This window comes from Pleurodeles waltl, chromosome 8, assembly GCF_031143425.1.
Source record: "Pleurodeles waltl isolate 20211129_DDA chromosome 8, aPleWal1.hap1.20221129, whole genome shotgun sequence".
Lineage (NCBI taxonomy): Eukaryota > Metazoa > Chordata > Amphibia > Caudata > Salamandridae > Pleurodeles > Pleurodeles waltl.
In genome coordinates this window covers 635059616-635085169 of record NC_090447.1, presented here as the reverse complement: position 1 = coordinate 635085169, position 25554 = coordinate 635059616, and the positions used below count along the sequence as shown (strand labels likewise).

The window sequence follows — 25554 nt, the reverse complement described above, 5'->3', positions numbered from 1 at the left end:
CAAGGGACGAGTGAAAGTATGATACGATTGTCCTGTTGAACCATTTGGGAAAGAATGGTCACAAAGTGTCTGCGCTGAAATTGCAGTACTGTCAGAAAGTAGTGAAATATTTGGGTCACCGGACTGAAAAGGGTTCAAGAAAGATATCCAGAGAAAGGATTACAACCATATTTCAGATAAATCCCCCGACTACACAGAGAGATGTCAGGATGTTTTTGGGAATGGTAAATTATTGTCGCCAGTGGATTCTGAATTTTTCAGTCATTTCGAGACCATTGGAGAAGCTGACTCACAAGGAAGTCACTGATCCCATAGTGTTAGACCAGGATGAAATGAAAGCGTTCACCGAATTGAGAGAAAGTTTGTGCAGGGCTCCAGCGTTGGGTATGCCTGACTACATGAAACCTTTCACATTGTTTTGTCATGAGCGTAATGCATGTTCTATGTCTGTCTTGATTCAGGTCTATGGAGGTGTAAACCGCCCAGTAGCATATTTTTCAGCTACTTTGGTCCCAGTCGCAGCAGCCTTCCTGGGTTTTTTGCATGCAGTTGCCACAGTTGGTCAGAGCCTTACAAAGTGTGAGAGCATTGTGATGGGACATCCCCTGACTGTAATGGTCCCTCACTCTATTGAGATTCTACTGACAAGGACAAAAACCCAATATTGGACTGGTGCGAGGTTGACCAGATTTGAAACGAGTATTCTAGGGTCACCAAATGTGTCATTGAAAAGATGTACAGTGATGAACCCGCAATCTTACTTCCGGGTGAAAATGCTAAAATTGAAAAAGAGGAAGATGTTGAGCATGATTGTCTTGAAGTAACTGACTTGTGCAGAAAACCGAGACCTGACATTAAAGATACCCGATTGGAAGAAAATGACCAAATTATCCTTGTTGATGGTTCTTGTCTGAGAGACAGTACAGGGACACTGAGAGCAGGATATGCTGTGTTCACAATTAAAGGTACCTTGGAAGCTCCTTGGCTTTGAGGAGTGTATTCTGTGCAAGTAGCGGAATTGGTAGCCCTTACCAGAGCGTGCCATGTTTCTGCTCAGTTAAAAGTTACAATCTATACAGATAGCCAGTATGATTCGGGTTAGTTCATGACTTTGGTCAGTTGTGGTCACAGAGAGGTTTCCTGACCTCTTCCGGTTCACTAGTAAGAAATAGTGAGAGAATTAAAGATTTGTTACATACTATTCCAATGCCTGAAAAGATTGCCGTGGTGAAATGCAGTGCACATCTGAAGTCGCAGGACTACGGGCCTGATTATGACCTTGGAGGTTAGGCTACTCCATCGCAAAAGTGACGGATACTCCGCCCACCGTTTTACAAGTTCCATAGGATATTGGAACTTGTAATACGGTGGGCGGGACATCTGTCACTTTTGTGATTCAGTAGCCCACCCGCCAAAGTTGTTAATTAGGCCCTATGTGTCATTGGGAAAGTAGGAAGGCTTTGCGCATTGAACTGTATATCGTTCAAAGACAAGTGGGAACTGTTACCTGAAGAAGACAAAACTTGTACAAGCTATGCATTGAAAATAATTGACACTTTGGAAGAACTGAAAATGTTGCAGAATAGGGTTGACAGGGAGGAAAAACGTTCATGGAGCAAAATAAAATGTGTGCAAAGGCAAGATGAATTGTGGATTTCAGAAGAGGGTCAATTGGTGTTACCAAATAGCCTCTTGTCTCAAATGGCAAGGTACTATCATGGTCAAGCACATATTGGGAAGGATGCAATGGTCCGTTTGTTCAAACATGATTGGTTTAACCAAAAGTTTAGACAAGTTGCTGGAGCAGTTTGCCATTGATGTATCATTTGCCAACAACTAAACGCAGGGAAAGGGACATGTGTTAATTTGAGCCACATTGGAAGAGCGGGAGGTCCATTCGGCAGAATGCAAATGGATTTTATTGAGATGCCTGTGTGTGGAGGTTTGAGACATATGTTGGTGATTATTTGCATCTTTAGTCACTGGATTGAAGCTTACCCCACACGAAGGAATGATAGTCTCACAGTAGCGAAACTACTGCTTAGGGAACAGATACTGCGTTTCGGATTTCCGATCTCTTTAGAATCAGACAGGGGACTTCACTTAAAAAATGAAGTAACGAAATTACTGTGTGCAGCACTGAACATTGAGCAGAAGTTGCATTGTAGTTACCTATCTGAAGCATCAGGACTAGTGGAACAGATGAATTGTACCCTGAAGTCAAGAGTTGCAAAGATGTGTGCGTCCACAAATTTGAAATGGCCTGACGCATTGCCTTTAGTGTTGATGTCAATGAGAAACACATCTGACAGGAAGACAGGACTGTCGGCGTTTGAAATTCTGATGAGCAGAGAAATGAGGTTACCAGCGGTGCAAGCAAATGCACTTGTCAATATTACAGATGATATGGTATTGGATTACTGCAAAGGTTTGGCTGATGTGGTTCGCTCTTTTTCTCAGCAGGTGGAAGTCACCACACTGCCACCGATCCATGACCCAGGACACAACCTGAGATCTGAGGACTTGGTTGTGATCCGAAAGTATGTGAGAAAGGCGTGTTTGCAGCCTTGTTGGAAGGGACCTTATCAGGTAGTTTTGAAAACTACCCCAGCTGTGAAGTGTGTTGGAATTCCGAACTGGATTCATGCAAGCCATTCGAAGGAAGTGGCATGTCCACTGGATCATGAAGATGCGTTGTTGAGAGTACCAACAACAGTGAGACAAATCTCAGGGCTGGAAGGAGAACAAAGGGGAACTGAGACCTGATCTGAGCTCGTTGAGGACAGTTCAGTCACTCCTGTGACAGACGAGGGAGGAGACCTCCAGGAGGGCGACGGAGAGCCTATCTCAATTGAAGCAGCAGGAGAGCCTAGTCAGAGGAGGGGTTTCCCAGAAGTAGATGATCTTGAAAGACAAACAGAGCAATTGCCAGACCCAGAAGGGGAAGGAGTTGAGGTGGCTCAAAGTCAATGTGATCTGACTCCTCCTGAACCGGTTGCAAGTCCGTCAAGAGAAAACACTACAAAAAAAGGAGAAGGTTCAAGTTCAACTCTGAAGAGAACGCTGACAAAGGGTCCACCGAAAGGAGATAAATGGCAGGAGTCACAGAAATTAAAAGGGAAAGAAGTGGTTGTTGAACCAACAGTCAAAGAAGAAATAGATACCACAAGGAGAGAAGATCTAAGTGAAGGAGAGCTGAATGGTGATCGAAAATTGAAAAGAAAGAGAATAGCAAGTCAAAGATACGCAGATCCTGAATGGGCGTATGCAATTACAAATGAATGGCAGCAAGAGTTTATGGGGGTCATTTTGACCTCGGCTGGCTTTTTACAAGACCGCTGAGGGACCGCCGTGCTGAAGTCCGCCAGTGGTGGCGGTTTTCCGCTCGGCGCATTATGACTGCTGGCAGCCCTCTGTCCTTTTTCGGATGGAGAGCCGCCAGCAGCCATACTGGCGGGCGGCGGGGAAGTGGAGGTTGCTCCACCGCCACGTCAACAGAACACCGCCCACTGAATCACGTCCTGTGATTCGGCGTGGCGGTGTTCTGTTGGCGGTGTGGTGGTGGCGGAGCTACCCCGATGGATGCCGTCCCCTCCCGGAGGATCAACGGACCAGGTAAGTTGATCATCCGTTAGGGGAGGCGGGTGTGGGGGGTTGTGTGTTGTCTGCATGCATGGAGTTGTGCGTGTATGTATGTAGAGGGGGTGTGTGAGTGCGTGTATGCATGCAGGGGTGTTGTGTGTTTGGAAATGAGTGCGTGTCTGTCTGTATGTATGTCTGTATGGATGTGTGCGTTTATGTCTGAATGAAGGTGTGCATGTATGACTGTGTGTGTGGGAGTTGGCATGTATGTTGGTGTGTGTGCGTGTATGTGTGTTGGTGGTGCCTGAGTGCGTGTCGGGTGTGTATGTGTAAGGTAATGTCAGGGGTAGGGGTGGGGAGGGGGGTCCTGCCACCTTTGGGGGGTGGCAGGGGTGGTGGGGGCTGTAGGGGAAGGACTCGGGGTGGGGGTGGGGGCTGGGGGAGACCCCTATCAGTGCCAGGGAAGGAATTCCCTGGCACTGATAGTGCTTACCGCCATGGATTTCATGGCGGTTCCAAACACTATGAAATCCATGGCGGTCAGCCGGGTCATAATACTGCCGGCGGTATTGTGACAACCGCTGGGCTGGAGACCCAGGTCTCCAGTCCAGCGGGTGGAACGGAGAAGTGGCGGATGACCATGGCGGTAACCGCCATGGTCATAATTTCAAAAATTTTACCGCCAGCCTGTTGGCGGTATGACCACCGCTTCTCCACCGACCACCAGGGTCGTAATGACCCCCATGTCTTTTTGTTTTGATAGAGAAGTTCCAGGTAAGTATTTTGGACCTTGAAAGGAAGCTAATGAACTGAACTGTTGAAACAATCTGAGAGAAAAATTTTGAGAAAGAGACTGTTGAAAGTAACGGAAGAGACATTGATAACCTAATTCGACTTTTGAAACCTGATTTTGACAAAGCTGCTAACCGATTTTGACAAGGGATCCTGGAAGTGAGACTGAATTTCTGAAAGAAGAGTTGTCTATTTTTGATTTTCGCTGCAAGTTTTTCTAAATTTCTTCTGCTTTCTGATTCTTTACCGATCATGAGTAACCCTATTCAACAAGGTAGAAATGCTAGGCGCTGTAAATACATGAGCATTGGTTTGGCGATTATGTGTGGGATATTGTTGTGGGTATATCTGTTCTTGATAAAAGGGAAGCCAACCATACTTCTGCTTTGAGACAATTACTGCACTAACGGCATTAGAGAAGTTTAGGTACGATGAGAAATATTTGCATTAGGATACTAATGTTCAAGGAAAACGTTCTTCTAATGTTTTCTATCGCTTATTGAGTGATTATGTTGAGCCAATGGATGCGAAGAATTGCTTTGTGTGTACGCAGATTCCTTCATCAGTCACCTATCATAGTCTGTCTTTAACTTACGGGATAAGTTGTAGTCTGTTACTAACAAGATTTTATAACCTTGAGCACATTCAGTACTTTTATTCGAACTACGATGTTGTGTTTTCGGTTGTTCCTATAATTAGGTTTTCGAGTAGAGGAGCTAAGGAGAACGACATAGTAAGCGTTAGAGGTTTCTTTGAACCTACATTGACGTTTGGCACAGCTTATGTGCATAGAAATAATTTGACATGCTTGCTTACACCTTTAGAGAAAAGCTTCTTAGATCACACAGATGGCAGGAGAAAAGCATTAAAGGAGAAATTTGAAAAAGGTTTAGAGAAAATGACTTACAGTAATGATTATGCTTATAGTGCAATTAAAATGCAAGGGAAATTAGCTTTAGAAGCACAACATGTAGGAAACTTTGTGTATATATAGGCCTAAATCGCGCACTGACACTTTATTTGTGGGAACGAGTGACTGTAGGCATGTGTTTTTTTTCAGAGTAAATGGACGTTTATGTTGAATGGACAGGACCCTGCAATTCAGGGATTTACTACATCTGTGGTCTTAATGATTATTACCGTCTTCCAAGCGGATCGTATGGGACATGTTATTTGGGGATAGTTTTCCCAAAGATTTATCAAATGGATGATCTGAAAAAGCTTCCGAAAGTGACCGAATTACATCATAAGAGACAGAGGAGGGAGTCCTCTTCTGCTATAGTGGAAGATATATTTGGAGCAGTGATTCCTTCAGTGGGAGTCATTCTGAATTTGATAAAGATTCGAAAGTTGTCTACTATTGTGGATAACATGCTGACAAATTTTTCAGGAGCCATACTCCTGATAGATTCTGAATTAGCTGCTGATAGAGCTATGACTCTTCAAAATTGTCTTGCTTTAGACATACTTTTAGCGAAGTATGGTGGAGTCTGTAGAATGATTAATTCTAGGCATTGTTGCTCGTTTATACCAGATAACAGTAACAAGATAAGAGACTAAGGGCCATACGTACAAACACTTTTTCCCATAGACACAGAATGGGTAAAAACCTTTGATACATCTGGCCCTTACTTACTAATCTGACTAATGTAAGAGCTGATTTGAAAGAATTGAAAGAACCAGGTGCTTGGGAAAAGGTCGGCAAAGGGTTTGCTTCAGTGGGAAATTGGCTCAGCAACATTTGGAATGGGATTCTTTTGAAAATATTACAGGGAATATTAATTGTGGTGGTTTGTCTTATTGGAACATCAGGATTGTGCAAACTATGCAAAAGAACTGAATTGCAAAAGTCAAAGAATAATCAGAGGAGGGAAGAAAAGAAAAGGGAAACATTTTACAGGAAAAATTCAGAGAGGAAACAAAAGTATGAAGAGAATGAATTGTCAGAATTGTAGCTGATGCAAAGATTTGTGGGTAATAGTTAGTGTGATGACATATTTAGTCATCAGAGGAGGGATTCTAGCGCAGGTGTCAATAAAAATCATTAATGAGTGTTTATGTATTTTGAATAATAAGTTTATGTAGAAAATATAATAATTTAGAAAAATAATGCAAGCATTTGAAAATGTGATTACGAAGAATGGCCACGAATGTTAACGAAATGTACTAATAATCAGTGATTTATTGCTTATGAAATGTCAAATATATGTTCGACTAATGCAGTAATATGCTATATTTAGGGTTATGGATTAAGCTTTAGCTTTATTAATCGTAGGCCTTAACTTAGCGAGTGTCTTTGCCTACTTGCCAGGCCTCATGTAAACGCTGTATTTCTTAGTGTTTAATAAAATGAATTGTCCGGAGAAAGGTAAACTGTGAATTTCTATTTTATTGTTTAAAAGTGTTCATAACGGAAGCTTCTTGTGTGAACCGACTGCTAGGAGATGATGTTCCTGCTAATGCAACATTTTATATGTAATGTGTGTGAGACAAACTTTCCAGGACAAGAACAATGAAGATACTGACTAGAGTAGAAGCTACAACAATATTGTTACCTGACAAGCCGGATGATGAAGACATTGCAAGTCAAACCAATCAATTACATGTAAGCGGAGTAATATTAGAATTCATAGAATTGGGATTTTAGTTTTATTGGACAGAATGTGAACATATGATTAACTGACCAATAGGGATTCAGGGGTTAGTTTTAACAGTTTTAACTTAACAAGAGTACACGGCGAGAAGTCATTCATTCTGTCCATTGCCCATTTTCGTCGTTAGACATCCTGAGACATTCTGTCCTTGCAGTTATTCTGACGTTTGCCCATATTGTCTCTTGACAAGAGACGTGCTTAACTTTAATGCTTCAAGACTTTGCCTTTTCTGAACTCTGATGCTGAATCGTGATGCCTTGCTGATCGACTGATGTCCTGTAGACAAAGACTGATTCTGCTTTGCTGATCCACTCTGAGGATAGGTGTAACTAAAACTGTGATTATCATGCATACTTGCTTTTTCATTCTTGGTACCAACTGTGCTGGTTTGATAGAGCTATGGTTAGATGTTTCTCCAAATTTGTGTTACTAATTGTTTTGCATGAAGCCCAACATGCTGATGCTAATCTGATGTTAGTTAAGGATTCTCACTAATGAAATTGTGATAACAGGGACTAATGCCTGATTAAATTCTCTGCTAAACTTCATGTATATTATCACATTGACACAGTTGACTTTGTTATTGATTTGCACCACAACCTTAGAATGTGTTGTAGTTCAAGCTTTGATTAGATTACATTTCTTTCGCCATTTCGGACAGCCAGTGTTGTTTCTGTATGTGTTTCATTTGATTTTGAGATGAACCTACAAGACCTTAGCATTGTTAATATAGGGAAATACACATTCTAAACTTTTACTTAAGTTGTGAATATTCATGATTGAAAGGTCATGGTGCATGACAATTACTGACTCCATTGATTATTGATTTTATTGATTGCTAATGATTATTGATTATTGTGTATTGATTATTTATTATGTACTGGAGCTATGGTAAGAACATTTTAATTGCGAGTCAAAAGGTTCATCGACCTATTTGCGACCCCTTGTAAGTTTACTTATTAAGGTCAGACGCGCTAACAGTATTCAGCATTTTACACAGGGTACAATCACCATAGAATTCTCCACAAATCTTAAATTAATATGTCCCACCAACAAATCATTTATATTGAGACTAAAATCTGTTAACTCTCTTTGTGTGTACTCCTTTTAGTGATCATCTAAAGTAGCCTTTCACTACACTGCAGCTCTACCGAATACCACGCTTTAGCAGTTAAACTAATGCATTTTAGTGCTGGCGGCCACATCACTGTACTAAAACGCATTATTCACGCATTAATATAGCTCCCCGAGACAGTGGGGGGTCATGAGAGGTGCACCCTGGCTGAATAAAATCAACCTGTGTGAGAAATTGCTGTGCTATTTACTGCTTAATATCCTGCAGCCTGAACTATTCACTTGTTGCTAAGGTGACCCCTGCGATGTCTTACCGGAAGATTCTCAAATAATTTGCGCTGGGTTAGCATCACAAAAGTGATGCTAACAAGCACAAAATGTGTTTTTTCCTGACTCACTTTCCAGTGCAAAACTTGTTTTGAGCTGGAAAGTACCCAAAAGTAATGCAAAGCAGTGTGAAATGCCAAATAGCACTACTTTGCATCAAGGGGGTGATACATGGGCATTCCCATGAAACCACCCATGCTTTTTGAGGCTAAACCCTATTTACTAACATTAGTATACAGTGTTTAGTGCCAAAAATTAACGCAGCTGAAAAGCAGTCATTAAAAGGAAAAGGGAAACTTTTTTAATTTCTCCTTTGTTTTCTGACTTTGCATGTGTGCTGCGCTGTACCGCACACATACAAAGTAGGAATAGGTTTTTCACTTGTCTAGCCATAGTATTTTGTATAGGAAGGGTAACCTTCCTGTTGAAAACCTATGGTAGATTCAGACATGCTCCTTAGCACGATGGCTCTAAGGTGCATGCCTGGCGCATGGCAGCTGAAATCAGCGCCAGCACTAGGAAGAGGGAAGGAGAGATCGATATCTCTGTGAATATGGAGCTCTCCTGCTCTCTCCTGTCATGAAGGCAGCACAGCATTTTTGGCTCCTGCATTGTGTTCGGTGACACCTTTGAGAATGTGGGCCTTCGACTTCAGTCGGATCATTGTTGCCGCACAGCAAAAAACAATTGTGCTCCGGCAACCCCACCCATTAGAAACAAATGTGGGGCACTGGATCACTGGTCCAGATGTGAGCCACTAAATTGTGACAGAGGAGTCTTGATGCAAAATAAACTGATATAAAGTGCCCAGAACAGCTTTACATGCTGGCACAAGCGCCACTGCAGTTATTTTATCCAAATGTTCCTGTTCAGTGGCATGAGAGTGGGGTTAGATGCCCCCTCCTCGCCCACTGGTTTCCGGATGAAAGAGCAGGTCACAAACCCTGGCCATCATATATTTGCATCGGCTCCCAAAAGAAATTGAAACCAGCAACAACAGCCTTTACATAATCTAATTCAGCAAAACAGCCACATTTTTCTTCATGCTGCTCTCTGTATTGCCATATTTTAGATCATGTTGTTTCTGTATTTTGTATGCAGCTCGTGCTCACATCACCTGCACAATCCTGTAAACTGTTAGTGTATGTGTGACAGGTGCGGAGCACTCTCCTTAACTCTGTCAGATCGCCTCTGCCAAGCTGCGCGGAATCTGCAATAATGCAAACCTGTAACCCTAGGAAAAGAGTCAAGATAAAACACAGGAGCTGACTCGAGGTAATGGAGCCACTCCCCACGGAGGGAACTGAACATGCATTGCACTTGGCAACTTTTACTTACCTAGATTTCAAGGCGGTACAGTACCCTATAGTGCGGCATTATCAGGAAATACAGAACTTTAAAAACCATCCCACTCTTACCTTCTCTGCAGAGCCATGTGCCATTTGTAACTTCTATTTTAGATTTTCATTTTTAATTTCTATATTCTACTTTATAGGAATGTGAGTGAAAGAGTAACACACAGATGGCAATATTGATTGCCCTAAAGTAACTGTAGCTTGTGCCCTTAACATGCAGGCCTGTCAATAATGATGTTATTTCAGATGCTGCAGTCATGTTATCAATGAAGCCATAGAACATCTCATAAGTGATGTAATATGGGAATTAGCAATGCAGGGCACGAGTTATAGTTACTTTAGAGCACGAGTTATAGTTACTTTAGAGCACGAGTTATAGTTACTTGAGATAACTATAACTGGTGAATGTCAGTGGTTTTGTTTTGTTTAAAAGGGTATGCTTTAACTGACATTTTGTGGGCGGGTGAGTGGTGCAGAGTGCAGAAATGGAGTGGTTATAATAAAAATATCTCTTAGCGAACTAAAGAGGAACTTTATTCAACTGTCCCCCAAGAATAGGGTTAAAACGAAGACAAGGGAGTGTAATTTCAACTCAGGAAAGTCTTATGCCTTCTTAAAGGGTTGCAATTTGAGATAAACATGTTGAACCCTGTCCACTGCTTGGGTTGAAAGCCCAAACGTTTGAAGTGGCTCGTTCCCAAGAGGAATGTGGTATCCCACACTATGAGCTTTCGCAAGTGGTGTGAGGAGGACACCTGTGATCCAGGGGCGGCCGGTTCTTACTTGTAATGTGGGGAAAAAAGGGGGTAATTTAATAATAAAAGATAAAAGAAAAAAAACAGGGCACTTACTTTTGGATGGATGTCCTCCTCTTGACGTCTTTCCTTCTCTCCTGGGTCCAACGCACGAGGGGACCCAGGAAACTGCACTAGCCAATCGTGGCACTGCTTTCCTGCTGGTAACCAGCAGGAAAGCAGTGTCAGGATTGGCGGGAGCGGGCTCTCTCAGCGGCCACCAGAGCGCTGGAGGCCTTTGCCTTCTCTAACCCAGCTGTCTTAAGACAGCTGGGTTGAAGATGTTTAATGTGCGCATGTCTGGCTGGCCGTCACAAGACGGACGGCCAAAGGCGAAGGAGCACTTTAAACAAGTGCACATCTCCCTGCTGCACTCAGCAGCAATTGCCAAGCCCTGTCCTGACACTCGGTCCAAATGAACAAAGTTTATTACCATTTTATTTTTCTCTCCTGAGGGCATTTTTCTAGTCTGGGTGACGCTCCTCTGCCCACGTGAAGGGGCCACCCCTGCTATGATGAAGCAGGCCACCCAATGGTGGGAGAGAGTTCTCATCCTGAATAGCGACATGTACCAACCACAACAGAGACAAAGGCACTAGTCATCCAGATAGTAAAGAAGTGCTATCCTACTCAGAGACCACATGTACCTCTTTGTTTTGTGGTTTGGATGGGAGACATATGCAGTGGTCTTGAAATGCTCCCCTGTTTTTGACTCTCCCATAAGTGTTAATATCAAGTGTGAAGACTAGCTTCATAATAAGAACTGCCGTAAGCTTGGGGAAAAGAACAACTGACAGAAACCTAATAATTCTAGGTTTGCAAGTTTCTAAAGCACATGTGTCACTCGTCCCTACCCAAATGTAAACAAAGACCCAAGAAAAGGAGTCTTAGTGATCAAACTTCAGTCGATAAGATTGGCGAAGAAGAATACATTTGATGAAAGAATTCAAAGTTTACCTAAAAAAGATGGCTGTATGGGGTTGGGGGGTGACCTTATTGTCTTTTATTGGTTTAGACACAAGAAGGTCACGTAACTGTCCCTCTTAAAACGTGGCATTGCCTACACCAAGATTGATTGCTCTAGCATGTCAGTGCTTATTTCTTAAATGGTCCTCAGCAGTCTAATGCTGTGGACTCAAGATTATGTTCTTCACACACTTCACAAGGCCTCATTAAGGACTCTGGGAGGTGCAGGATCCCACAATGAGTGACTGTTGAGTGCAAAGGAATCACCTTCTGGGATGTAAAAAGGGCACCAAGGAGTTATTTATGAAGTAGATCTGATTGTCTTCTGTGACCTAGATTATTTTCAAAATTGGGGAAGGGATGGCTGCAGAACGTTAGCATCTTGATGACACACAAGGGGACCAGATCTGTTCTCAGAAATGATGTTAAGTTATTGACAAGCAACTGTGTCCTCACCAAGAACACTAGGTGATGACGCATTGGATGGTCTTGTTTTCAGCTGGGCTGATGGTAGCAAGAGGGTTGCCTTGCAAGGCTAAAGGGAAAATTCTCTTCAGCCAGACCTGCCAGATAAGTTGTTAGATACATGGGGATATTTTTCCCTCACAATATCATATATTTTAAGTGCAACGCCTTCAACTGTCTTCCTGCACATTTGTATCCACCTAATCCATTAACCAAAAGTAACCACCATCATCTTCTAAATTAGATTTTAATCACTCACATATATTCTCATGTGGCTTTTCTGAAAGATCATAAGTGTTTTTGCCAAACCTAACTTGAAAGAACACATTTCTTGAAGAACATAAATAAATATTGCATTCTGCACAAAACAGTTAATTTGTGCCACATTTCTACATTATTATGTTTAGACACATTGATAGGGTTACTAAGTATTTCTAAAGATACTTTCAGAGTTCACTGACAAGACGCTTACCACTAACAAATCCAAAGGAAATCAAATTCTATAACAAGTCCAGAATGACAGCTGTTTACCACGGGACAGCAGGGCATCACTTCGGCCATGGAGCACTGGATGATGGACTTTGGGATGGGTAGTAGAAAGCAGTACATCATGAAGGCAGGGGTCTCTTTTTGGGTGGTGTGCACATTAGTCACAATCTAGGTCGGGACAATTTTTTGTGGTTAGCCGTAACTTAACGCATGATTAGAGTAGTTACTAAAGGAATACCTAATAGAGTATTAGAGGCACTGTGAGCACCTCAAGGGGTGAGGTCTAGCCTCAGGGCATCATTTCATGAAAACGTAGGGCTCCCCTCCATGACAATCTACAGAAGGGGACACTGCAACACGTCTTGCCTGCTCACCCCCTCAGGAAAGTAAGGAGGGCAGATGTTCTGGCACCTCCGGTCGAGGTAGGGGCAGGGACGTTAAGAGAGAACTAAACCCACCCTTCATGGGCTGACAGGGTGTGCAGCATGGTAAAGAGGCAGACTGTGATTATTATGGTGGGAAAAGGTGCAATGCCAGCAGACACTCTTGAGGATGAATTTGAAGGTCATGAGTTGGTGAAGGTGGCAGGTGAGGGGCAGACAGGTATGGGGGAGGAACCATACAACAGTTCCTCGCACATGGGACTACACTACGTGGCAGGGCCGTAAGGTGCTGCTGTTTCACAAAGCGCGCTCAGTCCCAGCTGATGTGACTAAGGGTCATTAAATGACATTAACGTGGGGCACTTAGGAGGCAAGGGAAAGCGAGGAATTACTACGGGTATTGTTGGAAAGTCGCAAATCGGGAAGGCCCTCCAGTTTGGTGAGGCTCTCCTTCGTCGGAGTATAATGTTATGTTATGTGTATTTGTAAAGTGCACTATCACCCGTGAGGGTAGCCTGGTGCTCAAGAAGTGTGGGTGCTTAGCCCTGGGTATGGTAGGTTCGTTAATTGAAAAGCCAGGTCTTCAGCATCTTGCAGAGTTAAAGAAGAGAAGAGGAGGCCTCTGATGTGGACTGGGAGGCTGTTCCATGATTTAGGAGTGATATAAGAGAACGCCCATCCTCCTGATCTGGTTCTGTTTATGTGTGGGAGTAGAAGTCCTCTAGAGCAGAGGTTTCTGGGTGGTTGATGAAAGGAGGCACAACTGTTCAAGTAGGGGGGCCTAAGATGTATAGTGCCTTGAATTTCTGTGTCAGGAGTTTGAAGAGGGCGCACTTGTGTATTGGGACCCCGTGGAGCTCCCTGAGGTGTGTTGTGATGTGAGTGCTGTTTAAGAGGTGGAGAATAAGTCTGTCTGTCAAGTTCTGAATGGGTTTTAGTCTTCCAGTGAGTTGCTTGGTGATCCCAGCATAGAGGGTTTCCCGTAGTCCAACTTGCTGGTGACTTGGGCGTGAGTGACAATTTTTGCAGTGCTGCTTCAGAACCATTTAAAGATCTTACTCAGCATATTCAGGGTCTGGAAGCAGGATGCAGTGACAGTGTTGACTAATGCAGTCATGTTCAGTTGGTTGTTGATGACTAGTCTGAGATTCCTGGTGTGGGTGCTGGGTGTGGGCCCAAGTTTGGCTGGCCACCAGGTGAAGTCCCATGGTGAGGTGTTCTTGCAGAAGATCACTACTTCTGTTTTGTCTGTAAGCTAAAAACAGTTGGCATTCATCCACTTATCAACTTTGGTCATGCAGATAATGAACTTGTTTCCTGTATTGGTATTTTCTGAGAGGGAGAGTATGAGTTGTGTGTCGTAGGAAAGGATGTTGATGACGTGCGTGGATGATAATTGCCAGTTTGCATGCGTAGAAGAGGGTGTGAACCTTGAGGCACTCTACAGATGATTTTGGGGGCTTCCAAGAGGTAAGGTGGAGGCTGACAGCTTGCATTCCATGAATTAATATGAAGTAGAGAGTGGGTCCCTGGATGCCTGATGGAGGAAAAACATATATTACATGACTCCCAGTCAGACTTCCATCCAGGTCATAGTACTGAAACCACTCTTCTTGAAGTCTATGAATTCATGAAAGTTAATCTTGACTGTAATTTCGTGGTTTTTCGTGGTGTTTTTGGACTTTTCTGCAACCTTCAATACGGCTTTGCATGCTGCTCTGCTTGAAAGGCTGGAAAGGATTGGTATTACTGATCGTGCCTTGCTATGGTTTCAATTTTTCATCTGCAATCGAACTCAGGCAGTTGTTCTCTCTCCTTTTACCTCTGCTGCTAAACCTTTGGTTACTGGAGTTCCGCATGGCTTGGCCCTTAGCCCTACCCTTGTTAACAAGTATATGTCACCTTTAAGCTGTCTTAAAACTGTTATGGACTGGATGAATACCAGTTTCTTAAAACTGAACTCAGACACTCTGAAATTCTTTTTTTGGTACTGAATCCAACCCTGATCCCGGTCTTTGGTGGCCATCAGAGATGGGAACCCCCCTCCATGCCCCTCTCTGGTAGTAAGGAATCTCAGAATCAAATTGGACTCTGAGCTCCCTTTTGAGCTGCAGATTAAAGCACCAGTTCCTGTTTTTTGACTCTGAGATCCTTGCATCGTATGTTTTGCCTGATTCCTGAGGAACAGCAAAAAAACTGTTGTACGTGCTTTGATTTTTTCTAAACTTGACTATTCCAACAGTCTTTACATAGGCCTTTCAAGTTTTTTGATTCAGCGTCTGCAAATAATTCAAAATGCAGCAGCCCCCCTAAACCTTCAAATTCCAAACTTGGTCTCAATATCCAGCCATCTTTAACAGCTTCATTGGCTCCCGATTAACAACAGGATCCAATTTAAGGCCCTCATCTTTGCCTTCAGAATTTTCGACTAAAATGGTCCCTTTTATCTAATGCAACACTTTGAGTTGGCCTTGTGGGCCTGCTCCTTGCATCCCAATCACCTCAAATTGTTTAATTAAAAGTGCAGAAGAGGAGGTCATGCCTTCGCCTATTTGGCAGCTAGACTTTGGAATGTATTGCCTTTTAAACTTAGAAGTTGTTCTTCAGAAATGGCCTTTAGAAAAGATTTAAAATTTGTTTCTTTTTGATATGGTTTCATGGAAGTTTTATCTCCTTCCCATGCTCGCTACAAGGTGATATTCTATTCCGCTAGTGCCGGGACATGTTTGTTAGGTAGTTGCACACTTTAGAAATGTATTGTATTGTATTGATGAGGATGTGGATGTGGTGAGAGACAGTGTCAAATGCTGTAGCAAGGTTCATGAGAATGACTGCTGTGTCTCCTCTGTCAGGGACCATGTGGATGTCTTCTGTGGAGGCAATGAGTGCTGGTTCTGTATTGTGGTTATGACTGAATCCAGACTGCATGGCTTTGAGGAGCTGGAGGTTGCTGATATGCTCACTGAGGCATCTGTTGATTAGTGGTACAGATGACCCTAGCACTGAGGAGGCAGACGGGGCAGGGAAGGAGGCTAGGATGGAAAACAGGGGCAGAGTTATAGGGGAAAATAAAGAGAGCAGTGGATGGAAGTGAGTCATTGAAGGCTAATTACAGCAGTGTAGGAAAGGAGGATGGGTAGTTAAAAGGAGGCATACACTTGGATGGGGAACATGTAGACAGGTGCAGTGCATGGGTTAGTGTTCACAAGGTATTAGTGAAGAGGTGAGGGTAGGAGGTAGGTGATGGGGAGCAGGGAAGAGTGGGGAAGTGACTATGGATGGACAATGGATCAGGAGGAAAAGAGAACAGGGGAATGGTGACCAGATGGATATAGCTACGGGAGGGATGAGAGCAACAAGTTGTAAGCAGAGCAGAATAGCACAATCAGGACAGTCTTGTTTGGCTTCATTACCCCAGAAGTGAGTATTAGAGTACAGGGTCAGGAGAGTTCAGAATTCAAGATCCAAGAGATGGAAGGGTGTTAAGAAGTTGAATTATGCAGAGTATTTATCAAAAGAAAGGGCTGTGGCACTTTCGGGGAATCTTTTAGGTGGTTATTTATGGTAGAGGTGTAAGGCGTGGTTTGAATTATGTATATTGAGACACTGAGGTTAGTTTGCATGAGTAGGAACCAAGGGTTGTTGTTTACAATTACATTATTTTTCACATATATTTTATTGTTTACGAGTGGCATTTTGTATGATGAGGTTTGGGGAAAGACAATATTTAACTCTGTCCCCCAAGGATTTTGGGTGGGAGGTTCAGTTAGGGAACAGCAGGGGTTCCCATTGGCCTATGGACATTCGTTGGCAGTTTTGGGATGGTTAGAGGGGGTCAGGAAGGCAGGGGTTCCTATCTGGTACGTAGGCAGCTGTGTCCTGAGGCAGGGAATCCTATCTGGTACATAGGCAGCTACATGATGGGCAACTTTTAGAGTCTTGGCCTCCCTCGGCACAAAGTAGGGTTAGGAAAGTTGCACCTTGTGGGTGGTAGGGGTTTTTGCTTCTGTGTCACAAGCGCATAAAGGCACTGTTGATATTGAGGAAGTCGCAGATTAAATGGTGAAGAATAATGACAGGTTCACAGGTTGTTTTAGGACTTAACAGAGGTTAGTTCTGCTATTGATGGGGTTGATCTGTTTGGGGAGAGGGACAGGGGTGGAGGATAGTGAGCGATCAGAGTTCCTGGGCCAAGAGATAAAAGGATGTGAATAAGTTGAATTATATAGGTTTCTTAGTGAAAAGAAAGGATGTTGCGCTTTGGGGGAACATTGAAGGGTGGTTATTTAGGGAAGGGGGTGTCAGGAATTAGGTTTGAAATAGGTATAGCGAGAACTTAAGGTTAGTTTATAGTGTGAAATACCAAGGGTTGTTGATTACAGTTATCAATCAGTCAATCAATCAATCAATCAATAAGTTTTTGTAAAGCGCAACTACTCACCCGTGAGGGTCTAAAGACGCTGGTGGTGGGTCGGGGCCTCATTCGAAGAGCTATGTTTTGAGGTTCTTCCTGAATATGGTGAGAGATGGGCTTTGTCTGAGGTGCTTAGGCAGGTTGTTCCAGCTCTTGGCTGCGAGGTATGCAAAAGATCTTCCTACAGCAGCTGTTTTCCGGATGAGTGGGACAGTAGCTAGTGCCTGCTCGGCGGAGTGGAGGGGTCTAGCGGGGTTATGGAAGGAGATGCGATGGTTCATGTAGGCCGGTCCGACGTTGTGCAGGGCCTTGTAGGTGTGGGTGAGTAGACTGAAGTTGATTTGCTTCTCTACTGGGAAGCAATGGTGGGTCCTCAGGTTTCGGGACATGTGTTCTTGGCAGTTAGGTTCAGGACAAGGCTTGCTGAGGCGTTTTGGATGAGTAGTAGTTATGTGCACCTGTCTCTTTAAAGGGTCCTTTTTGACAAACATTTTATTGTGAAGAGTGGTTTCTGGAGTGTGTTGTCTCACCAAATCACATAGGAGGGGAAGCTTTTATAGCTAATTAGGTAGGTTCAAGTGCACCATAATATGTTGCATGACTTTACGCCAAATTATGTTATGCAGCTAAATTCAAGCCCTGAGCAGTCTCTGGGTGTAATAATATAAAGAGAAAGTGACCCAGGCAGCCTGTACCCCCAGTTTTAGTGGAGCCAGAATGTGTTAGAAAAGTAGCACACATGCTAGTGAATTACTTGAATTTGATACACCAACAAAATGCCCTGCTATCATATGCATAGCTTAGATTGTGAGAGTTGGGTTTGGGGGGCTGAATCTCAAGTTTCCCAACTAAGAAAAGGAGTGGGCCACTGGATGAATGGGTGTAGGAAAGTACCATCTTGCCTGGCATGTTACACCCATATTTCACTGTATATATGTTGTTTTAGTCTATGTGTCACTGGGACCCTGCCAGGCAGAGCCCCAGTGCTCATAAGTGTGTGCCATCTATGTGTTCCCTGTGTGATCCCTAACTGTCTCACTGAGGCTCTGCTAACCAGAACCTCAGTGGTTATGCTCTCTCTGCTTTACAAATTGTCACTAACAGGCTAGTGACCAATTTCACCAATTCACATTGGCATACTGGTACACCCATATAATTCCCTAGTATATGGTACTGAAGTACCCAGGGTATTTGGGGTTCCAGGAGATCCCTATGGGCTGCAGCATTTCTTTTGCCACCCATAGGGAGATCTGACAATTCTTACACAGGCCTGCCAGTGCAGCCTGAGTGAAATAACGTCCACGTTATTTCACAGCCATTTACCACTGCACTTAAGTAACTTATAAGTCACCTATATGTCTAACCTTCACCTGGTGAAGGTTAGGTGCAAAGTTACTTAGTGTGTGGGCACCCTGGCACTAGCCAAGGTGCCCCCACATCGTTCAAGGCAAATTCCCCGGACTTTGTGAGTGCGGGGACAACATTACACGCGTGCACTATACATAGGTCACTACCTATGTATAGCGTCACAATGGTAACTCCGAACATGGCCATGTAACATGTCTAAGATCATGGAATTGTCCCCCCAATGACATTCTGGTATTGGGGGGACAATTCCATGATCCCCCGGGTCTCTAGCACAGAACCCGGGTACTGCCAAACTGCCTTTCCGGGGTCTCCACTGCAGCTGCTGCTGCTGCCGACCCCTCAGACAGGTTTCTGCCCTCCTGGGGTCCAGGCAGCCGTGGCCCAGGAAGGCAGAACAAAGGATTTCCTCTGAGAGAGGGTGTTACACCCTCTCCCTTTGGAAATAGTTGTGAAGGGCTGGGGAGGAGTAGCCTCCCCCAGCCTCTGTAAATGCTTTGATGGGCACAAATGGTGCCCATCTCTGCATAAGCCAGTCTACACCGGTTCAGGGAACCCCCAGCCCTGCTCTGGCGTGAAACTGGACAAAGGAAAGGGGAGTGACCACTCCCCTGACCAGTACCTCCCAGGGGAGGTGCCCAGAGCTCCTCCAGTGTGTCCCAGACCTCTGCCATCTTGGAAACAGAGGTGTTGGGGGAACACTGGACTGCTGTGAGTGGCCAGTGCCAGCAGGTGACGTCAGAGGCTCCTTCTGATAGGCTCTTACCTTTCTTGGTAGCCAATCCTCCTTCCTTGGTAGCCAAACCTCCTTTTCTGGCTATTTAGGGTCTCTGCTTTGGGGAATTCTTCAGATAACGAATGCAAGAGCTCACCAGAGTTCCTCTGTATCTCCCTCTTCACCTTCTACCAAGGATTGACAGCTGACTGCTCCAGGACGCCTGCATAACTGCAACAAAGTAGCAAGACGACTACCAGCAACATTGTAGCGCCTAATCCTGCCGGCTTTCTCGACTGTTTCCTGGTGGTGCATGCTCTGGGGGTAGCCTGCCTTCACCCGGCACCAGAAGCTCCGAAGAAATCTCCTGTGGGTCGAGGGAATCTTCCCCCTGCTAACGCAGGCACCAAAAGACTGCAACACTGGTCCTCTGGGTCCCCTCTCTTCTAAGTGCCTGTTGGGGTACATCTGCGGATGCTGCCTGCTTCTGTGAGGGCTTTCTGAGTTGCTGAGCGCCCCCTCTGTCTCCTCCTCCATAAGGCGACATCCTGGTCCTTCCTGGTCCTCAGCAGCACCCAAAAACCTCTACCGCGACCCTTTCAGCAACCAAGGCTTGTTTGCAGTCCTCTGCGTAGGAACACCTCTGCAAGCTTCATCGCGACGTGGGACATCAGTCTTCCAAAGGAGAAGTCCCTAGTCCTCTTCTTTCTTGCAGAACTCCAAGCTTCTTCCAACCGGTGGCAGCTTCCTTACACCTTCATCTGGGGTTTCCTGGGCTCCTGCCCCCCCCTGGACACTGTCGCAACTATTGGACTTGGTCCCCTTGTCTTACAGGTACTCAGGTCTGGAAATCCGTTGTCAGTGCACTGCTGGTGTTTGTTCTTCCTGCAGAATCCCCCTATCACGACTTCTGTGCTCTCTGGGGGTAGTAGGTGTACTTTACTCCTACTTTTCAGGGTCTTGGGGTGCGGGATTTTTCTAACCCTCACTGTTTCCTTACGGTCCCAGCGACCCTCTACAACCCACATAGGTCTGGGGTCCATTCGTGGTTCGCATTCCACTTTTGGAGTATATGGTTTGTGTTGCCCCTATACCTATGTGTTCCTATTGCAACCTATTGTAATTCTACACTGTTTGCATTACTTTTCTTGCTCTTACTTACCTGATTTGGGTTTGTGTACTGGACCTGGCACAAGGTGTAAGTACCTTTGGTACCCACTACAAGCCAGGCCAGCCTCCTACAATGGGTGAGAAGACCAATGTTCAGACTAGAATGTTCCCATGAGGAGCAGGGTCAGTAGTGATTTACATTAGGTGGGCTTCTCTGTTCTGATTTAGAGTTTGGTGGACAGGTACTCCATTGCAATTGTGACAAAGTACCCTGCCCAACATAGTCAAGGTCTGCTTGTCTGATTTTGATTAGGGCGGCCATAAAGTTTTACGTCGAGGGAGTACAATTTACTCCATTGGTGTAAAACGTCCTCCGAAGGAAGAGGTGATGTCAAAGCCATCCGACTGTTCACTCTATCTAGTGTAGACAGTCAGATGGCATTGCCGGGTACATCCTAAATTGACAGAAGCGATCCGATGGAGGTTCGTACTGATTATAGAGAAGTCTGCAGGGCTAGTAGATGTCTTCAAGTCTGGCAGGTGGAGTAAAGACAGGGTGGGAAACGTTAATTTCTCCATTACCTCTCTGCTGTTACTAGGTCTTACAAACCCTAAATCAAGCCCTCTGTGTAGAGTGGAACAGTAGTCAAAAAACACTTGCTTGGAATGCTATGCCAAGGGATTAACAGGGGTTAGAATATTTGCAAACATTTGTCCCATCACCTTTAGGTGCTTCATTGCCATTACTATGCCTGGAAATCTGAGATTGGCCCTGTTTTCCAAGCCTACTACTGCAAAAGTATGTGAATTCTAAAAAATAGTACATTTGCCTCTATCATGGAGTACTTCTATGGCTGCAACTTTGCTAATTTTCCAGGAAACAGGTCACTATATACATTTAAGTTCCTGATTCAAAAAATGAAGAAGTTAAAATCTCTTAGTGAAATCAGGATAACAAGAAAAAAACAACACAATCATAGCAGACCCGACTCAGAGACTCCAGACACAACTAACAGGCTAAGAATGCATTTATTTGAGGGATGTTACATCCTAAACGTCCCTCCGAAGCTACACCCTGCCCGCAATCCCTGTGTATGTGAACATTCCTTTGTGTGTGGGTGTTGCAGAAAAAGTTGCAGTAATGTCAGATAAATGTATCAAGACTGTTTTATAAAACATTACCGGGCATATTTAAGAAAAGTGGCACTGCACCCAGTGCAGCTCCACTTTTCTTGCGCCCCTTAGCAGCCCCTACCACCACCATGTGTGCGCTGTATTTAAAATATGGCTCACCATGGCGCAGGATAGGGGGCAATAGCATCAACATTTTTGAAACTATTGATGTACTGTTCAGGGTTAGGGCCAAAGTTTTGGCTAACCCTGAACAGTACAAAGGGGCCCATTGTAACCATTGGTGTGACCCCTTTAAACGCCTGCTCTGGGCAGGTGTTAAAAATGCAGCAATAAATGGAGCAAAGAAATCTTTTTGATTTCTTTGCAACATTTTTTTGGCCCCCCCTAACGGCGGAACGTCCTCCTTGCGCACATTATTTCCGGGACAGGTATAATGTGGTACAAGGGGTTGCAAAGAGTGCAATGCATGCACTGCAACACTTTGTAAATTTGGCGTGGCAATTTTGGCATCATTGGGTCACATTAGCATCAGAAAAATTATGCTAATGTGGCGCAAGGAGGCGCTAGGCCCTCTTAAATCTGGGCCTGCAGTTATACAGAGTTAGGGTTTTAATACCTCCCCCTAATATCCTCACACTGCGTTTAAAAATCATGTTGAAGAACAATGTCATCATTCGCTGGTCCTTAGATTAAAAGCATCAGCCAACCGACCTTATACTCACAGTTGCAGAAAGATTGCTGTTGCTTACCTGCTTCAATGCATTCTGGAGTCAAGCATAATTGCTTCGGATTAAAGTTTATGAAGCCTTGGCTCACTGCAAAACGGAAATAGAAAACAAACAGGTAATTTATATCACTTAAGGCCCGAACCATTTACGATGTCATCAAAGCATAATTTTGCAAATGTTCTCAATGATGTTTAGTTTTAAACTAGCACCAAATCTTGCACATTGCCTGCATATTTCTTGATGCTCCTGAAAGAATTCCACTGATATTGTACATCCGGGGAACGTGGTGTACTGAAAAGCACCACTGACTTTGAAAAGCTATGTGAAATGAGTGAAGTGCGTTCCAAATAATGTAGACGTGGGCGTAAGATGAATGTCAAACATATCCAGGGGTCAGTCAAACCAGTGATATATGAAACAGCATGTGTTTATAATGCTTCATCGTTTAACCCTTTGCAGCGGCTGAGATTGCTGTGTGGTTGAAGTGTGGCATACAAATCTGTGCGACCTTTGGGCTAAAATGAATGAACTAATAGTCCCATAGCAACTCACAATAGAAAATATATTGTTATTATTTATTGAGGGTGCCATTTATGCAGCTGATCCCATCCCATGAATGATTCATGTAAAATACCAATTACCACTTTCCAGCAAGGTCCTGTCTTGTTGCATCATCCATGGCAACACCAAGTGGGACACTCACGGAAGGGAGGGAACAGAGGGAAACGGGAGGAAACCTCCTCCTGGGCGTAGAATAGTTGGTGCAGCGAAATGCAGGCATCAGGGAGTTAATCAAGACCATGCAACTAGATCGCCATATATGTGTGTGTGTCTCTCTTTTGTGTGCGGTGACCCACCGCCTTCATACCACAATGGCAACGAGTGGGCCGAACTTGCCCCCATGTGTGCCGCTGCTCTCCCACAGCCCGCTACATTCCTCGTATCCGAATGCAATTATCAGCCTCGCACAGCGACCTGCACTGCCATCGGCAGCCACTGCACCTGTCACCTCAAGTGCCCGCCTGCAAGGCCCCGTATTTCTGTTCCGGGCTTGAGGAGCTGCTAGCCGGCATCACAAACCTGCTCCTTCAGCATCGGAGGGAAGAGCTTCTGCAGCACCTTTGTCCAGCCCGCCTCCCATCTGATGACATGCCCACTTCCTGTGCAACAGAGCGTGAGGCAACGTCCCACTCTTCCTCGGCCTGCCTCCAGCCCAACACAAAGTTAGTCACCCCAACAGGCCCAAAAGCGGCCCAAGCCACTGAATGCACATTGCTATCATCCGATGAGGCGTTTCTGAGGCCTGCACAACGTCTGCTTCTGTCCATGCTGCACTTTCTTTCAGGTGGACCCAGAATGCACTGTAGCCTATCTTGAGCCTCCAATTACTTATTATTAGGCTAACTGAAGCTGCCATCTCTTGGGCCACATGCCTACTCAGGCAAGGTGCCATCACTAGCTGCAGCACCCCAACTTCGAACACAAGTTGTGGGTCCCATGGAGGGATGCCTGTTCACCCTGGACCCAACAGACAGCTCCACGTACAGTGACTATGCCCAGCTCCTACTAAGGCATGTCAGATTGGGGCCCCCAGTTGCCACGAATGCCCAGGAGTCTACTGCCTGCACCACTCTCATCCCTCACCCACCTAGCCAACTCACATTGCATCACAATGTCCTCCATCCGCGCCCTTGAGGCCTTCACGATCACGAGGACACACAATCACAGGCTTCTCGCTGGAAGGTGTTAGTAGAATGCCTTGAGACCTATTTTGAAGCTGTTGAGACAGATGTAGACCGGAAACGAGCTTTACTCGTCCCACCTCCGCGGTGCCGACATTTACAAAATCTCAAAGACTATTGTTGAGGCTGGATCCCAGCGCACCTACACCACCCTGAAGAATATCATCCGAGCACACTTCAAGCCATACGCAAACCCCGGCTATGTGCGCTTTCTTCTTCACCATGCGCAGCAATGGCTGGACAAGTCAGTTGATATTCTCTACAGCCACCTAAAGGAACCAACAATCTTGTGCATGCTTCCTGATGAAGAGGATGAAGTGAGAGCACAGTTCATCCAGGGGTGTGCCTCTTTCCAAACTTTGAGAACGTATCCTTCAAGAACCCAATATGTCAATAAAAGATACCCTGACCATCGGATGCTCCTAGGAACTCCCCCAAGCCCGTGCCATCCACATGTACCCAAACCAACCATCACCCATAAAAGAAGAGCTGGTAAATGTAGTCCGCAAGGAAGAGCGCAAACCAAAGCCAGACTCCACCAAGCTGAAATCAAACGGCTGCACATGTGGTTGGTGTAGTGGCCAGTAACCCCACTCAGGCGCCTGCCCTGGGAAAATACTGAAGTGCCAGCGGCAAGCTTAATCATTACTCCAAAGTGTGCCTCTCCTCTCAGAATCAGTGACCCACACCGCCAAAGAAAACTGTCAGTGCTGTGGAACCATACCTGGCCGAGCAAGCAGAAAACTAAATAGATGATGGCAACCCAGCAGTCATCCATGTTGTGAGAGCGATCAACCCACTCCGAGCAACCCACCAGGCAGTCCCTATGTGCTTGCCCTTGAGCAAGACCAGCCAATCTTTGACACCAACACCACTGTTAATCTGATGGCTGCTGAGCTATATCACGGTCCTTCCCACCCTCCTGCTCTGTGCCACACAAGAGTACAGGTGTACACCTTCGGCAAATGCTCACCAATGCAGCTAGAAGGCATGTTCCAAATGGACCTCACTCATAACTCCACAAGCTAGAAATCAAAAGTATACGTGTCCCAGGAAGGGTCTTGCTTCCTACACCAGACAGCATAGGTTGTCTGGTAAACCCAACCATCCACCTACATATCGACAAATCCATTATTCCAGTGGCACTTCAATGCTGAAGGACTGCCTTCCACCTACGCCCCAAGGTAGAAAGAAAACCGAAGCTCTTAGAAAAAGCTGACATCATTGAATGTGTGAAAGGCCCAACCCCAAGGGTCACCCCTACTGTAGTGGCGAGGAAACCCAAGCAACCTGAAGCCATACGCATCTCCGTAGACATGAGAATACCCAACCTGGTGATCAAGCAGGAACATCATGTAACCCCAACTATCGATGATATTATTGGAGAACTGTCATGGTCAAGGTGATTCTCTAAGTTGGACCTCCGGCCCAGGTATCACCAAACGTCTCTGCACCTGGATCCCCG

At 44.9% G+C, this 25554-nt stretch overlaps 1 protein-coding gene across 1 annotated transcript in view; it reads right to left on the bottom strand.

The window, feature by feature from the left end:
- PHEX (phosphate regulating endopeptidase X-linked) overlaps window positions 1-25554 on the bottom strand; it is a 1559577-nt gene that overhangs the window by 1402410 nt on the left and 131613 nt on the right. The window contains exon 2 of the mRNA XM_069204739.1: window positions 22369-22434. Within this exon, the coding sequence (XP_069060840.1) occupies window positions 22369-22434 (66 nt within the window). The remainder of the gene's footprint in view (window positions 1-22368; window positions 22435-25554) is intronic.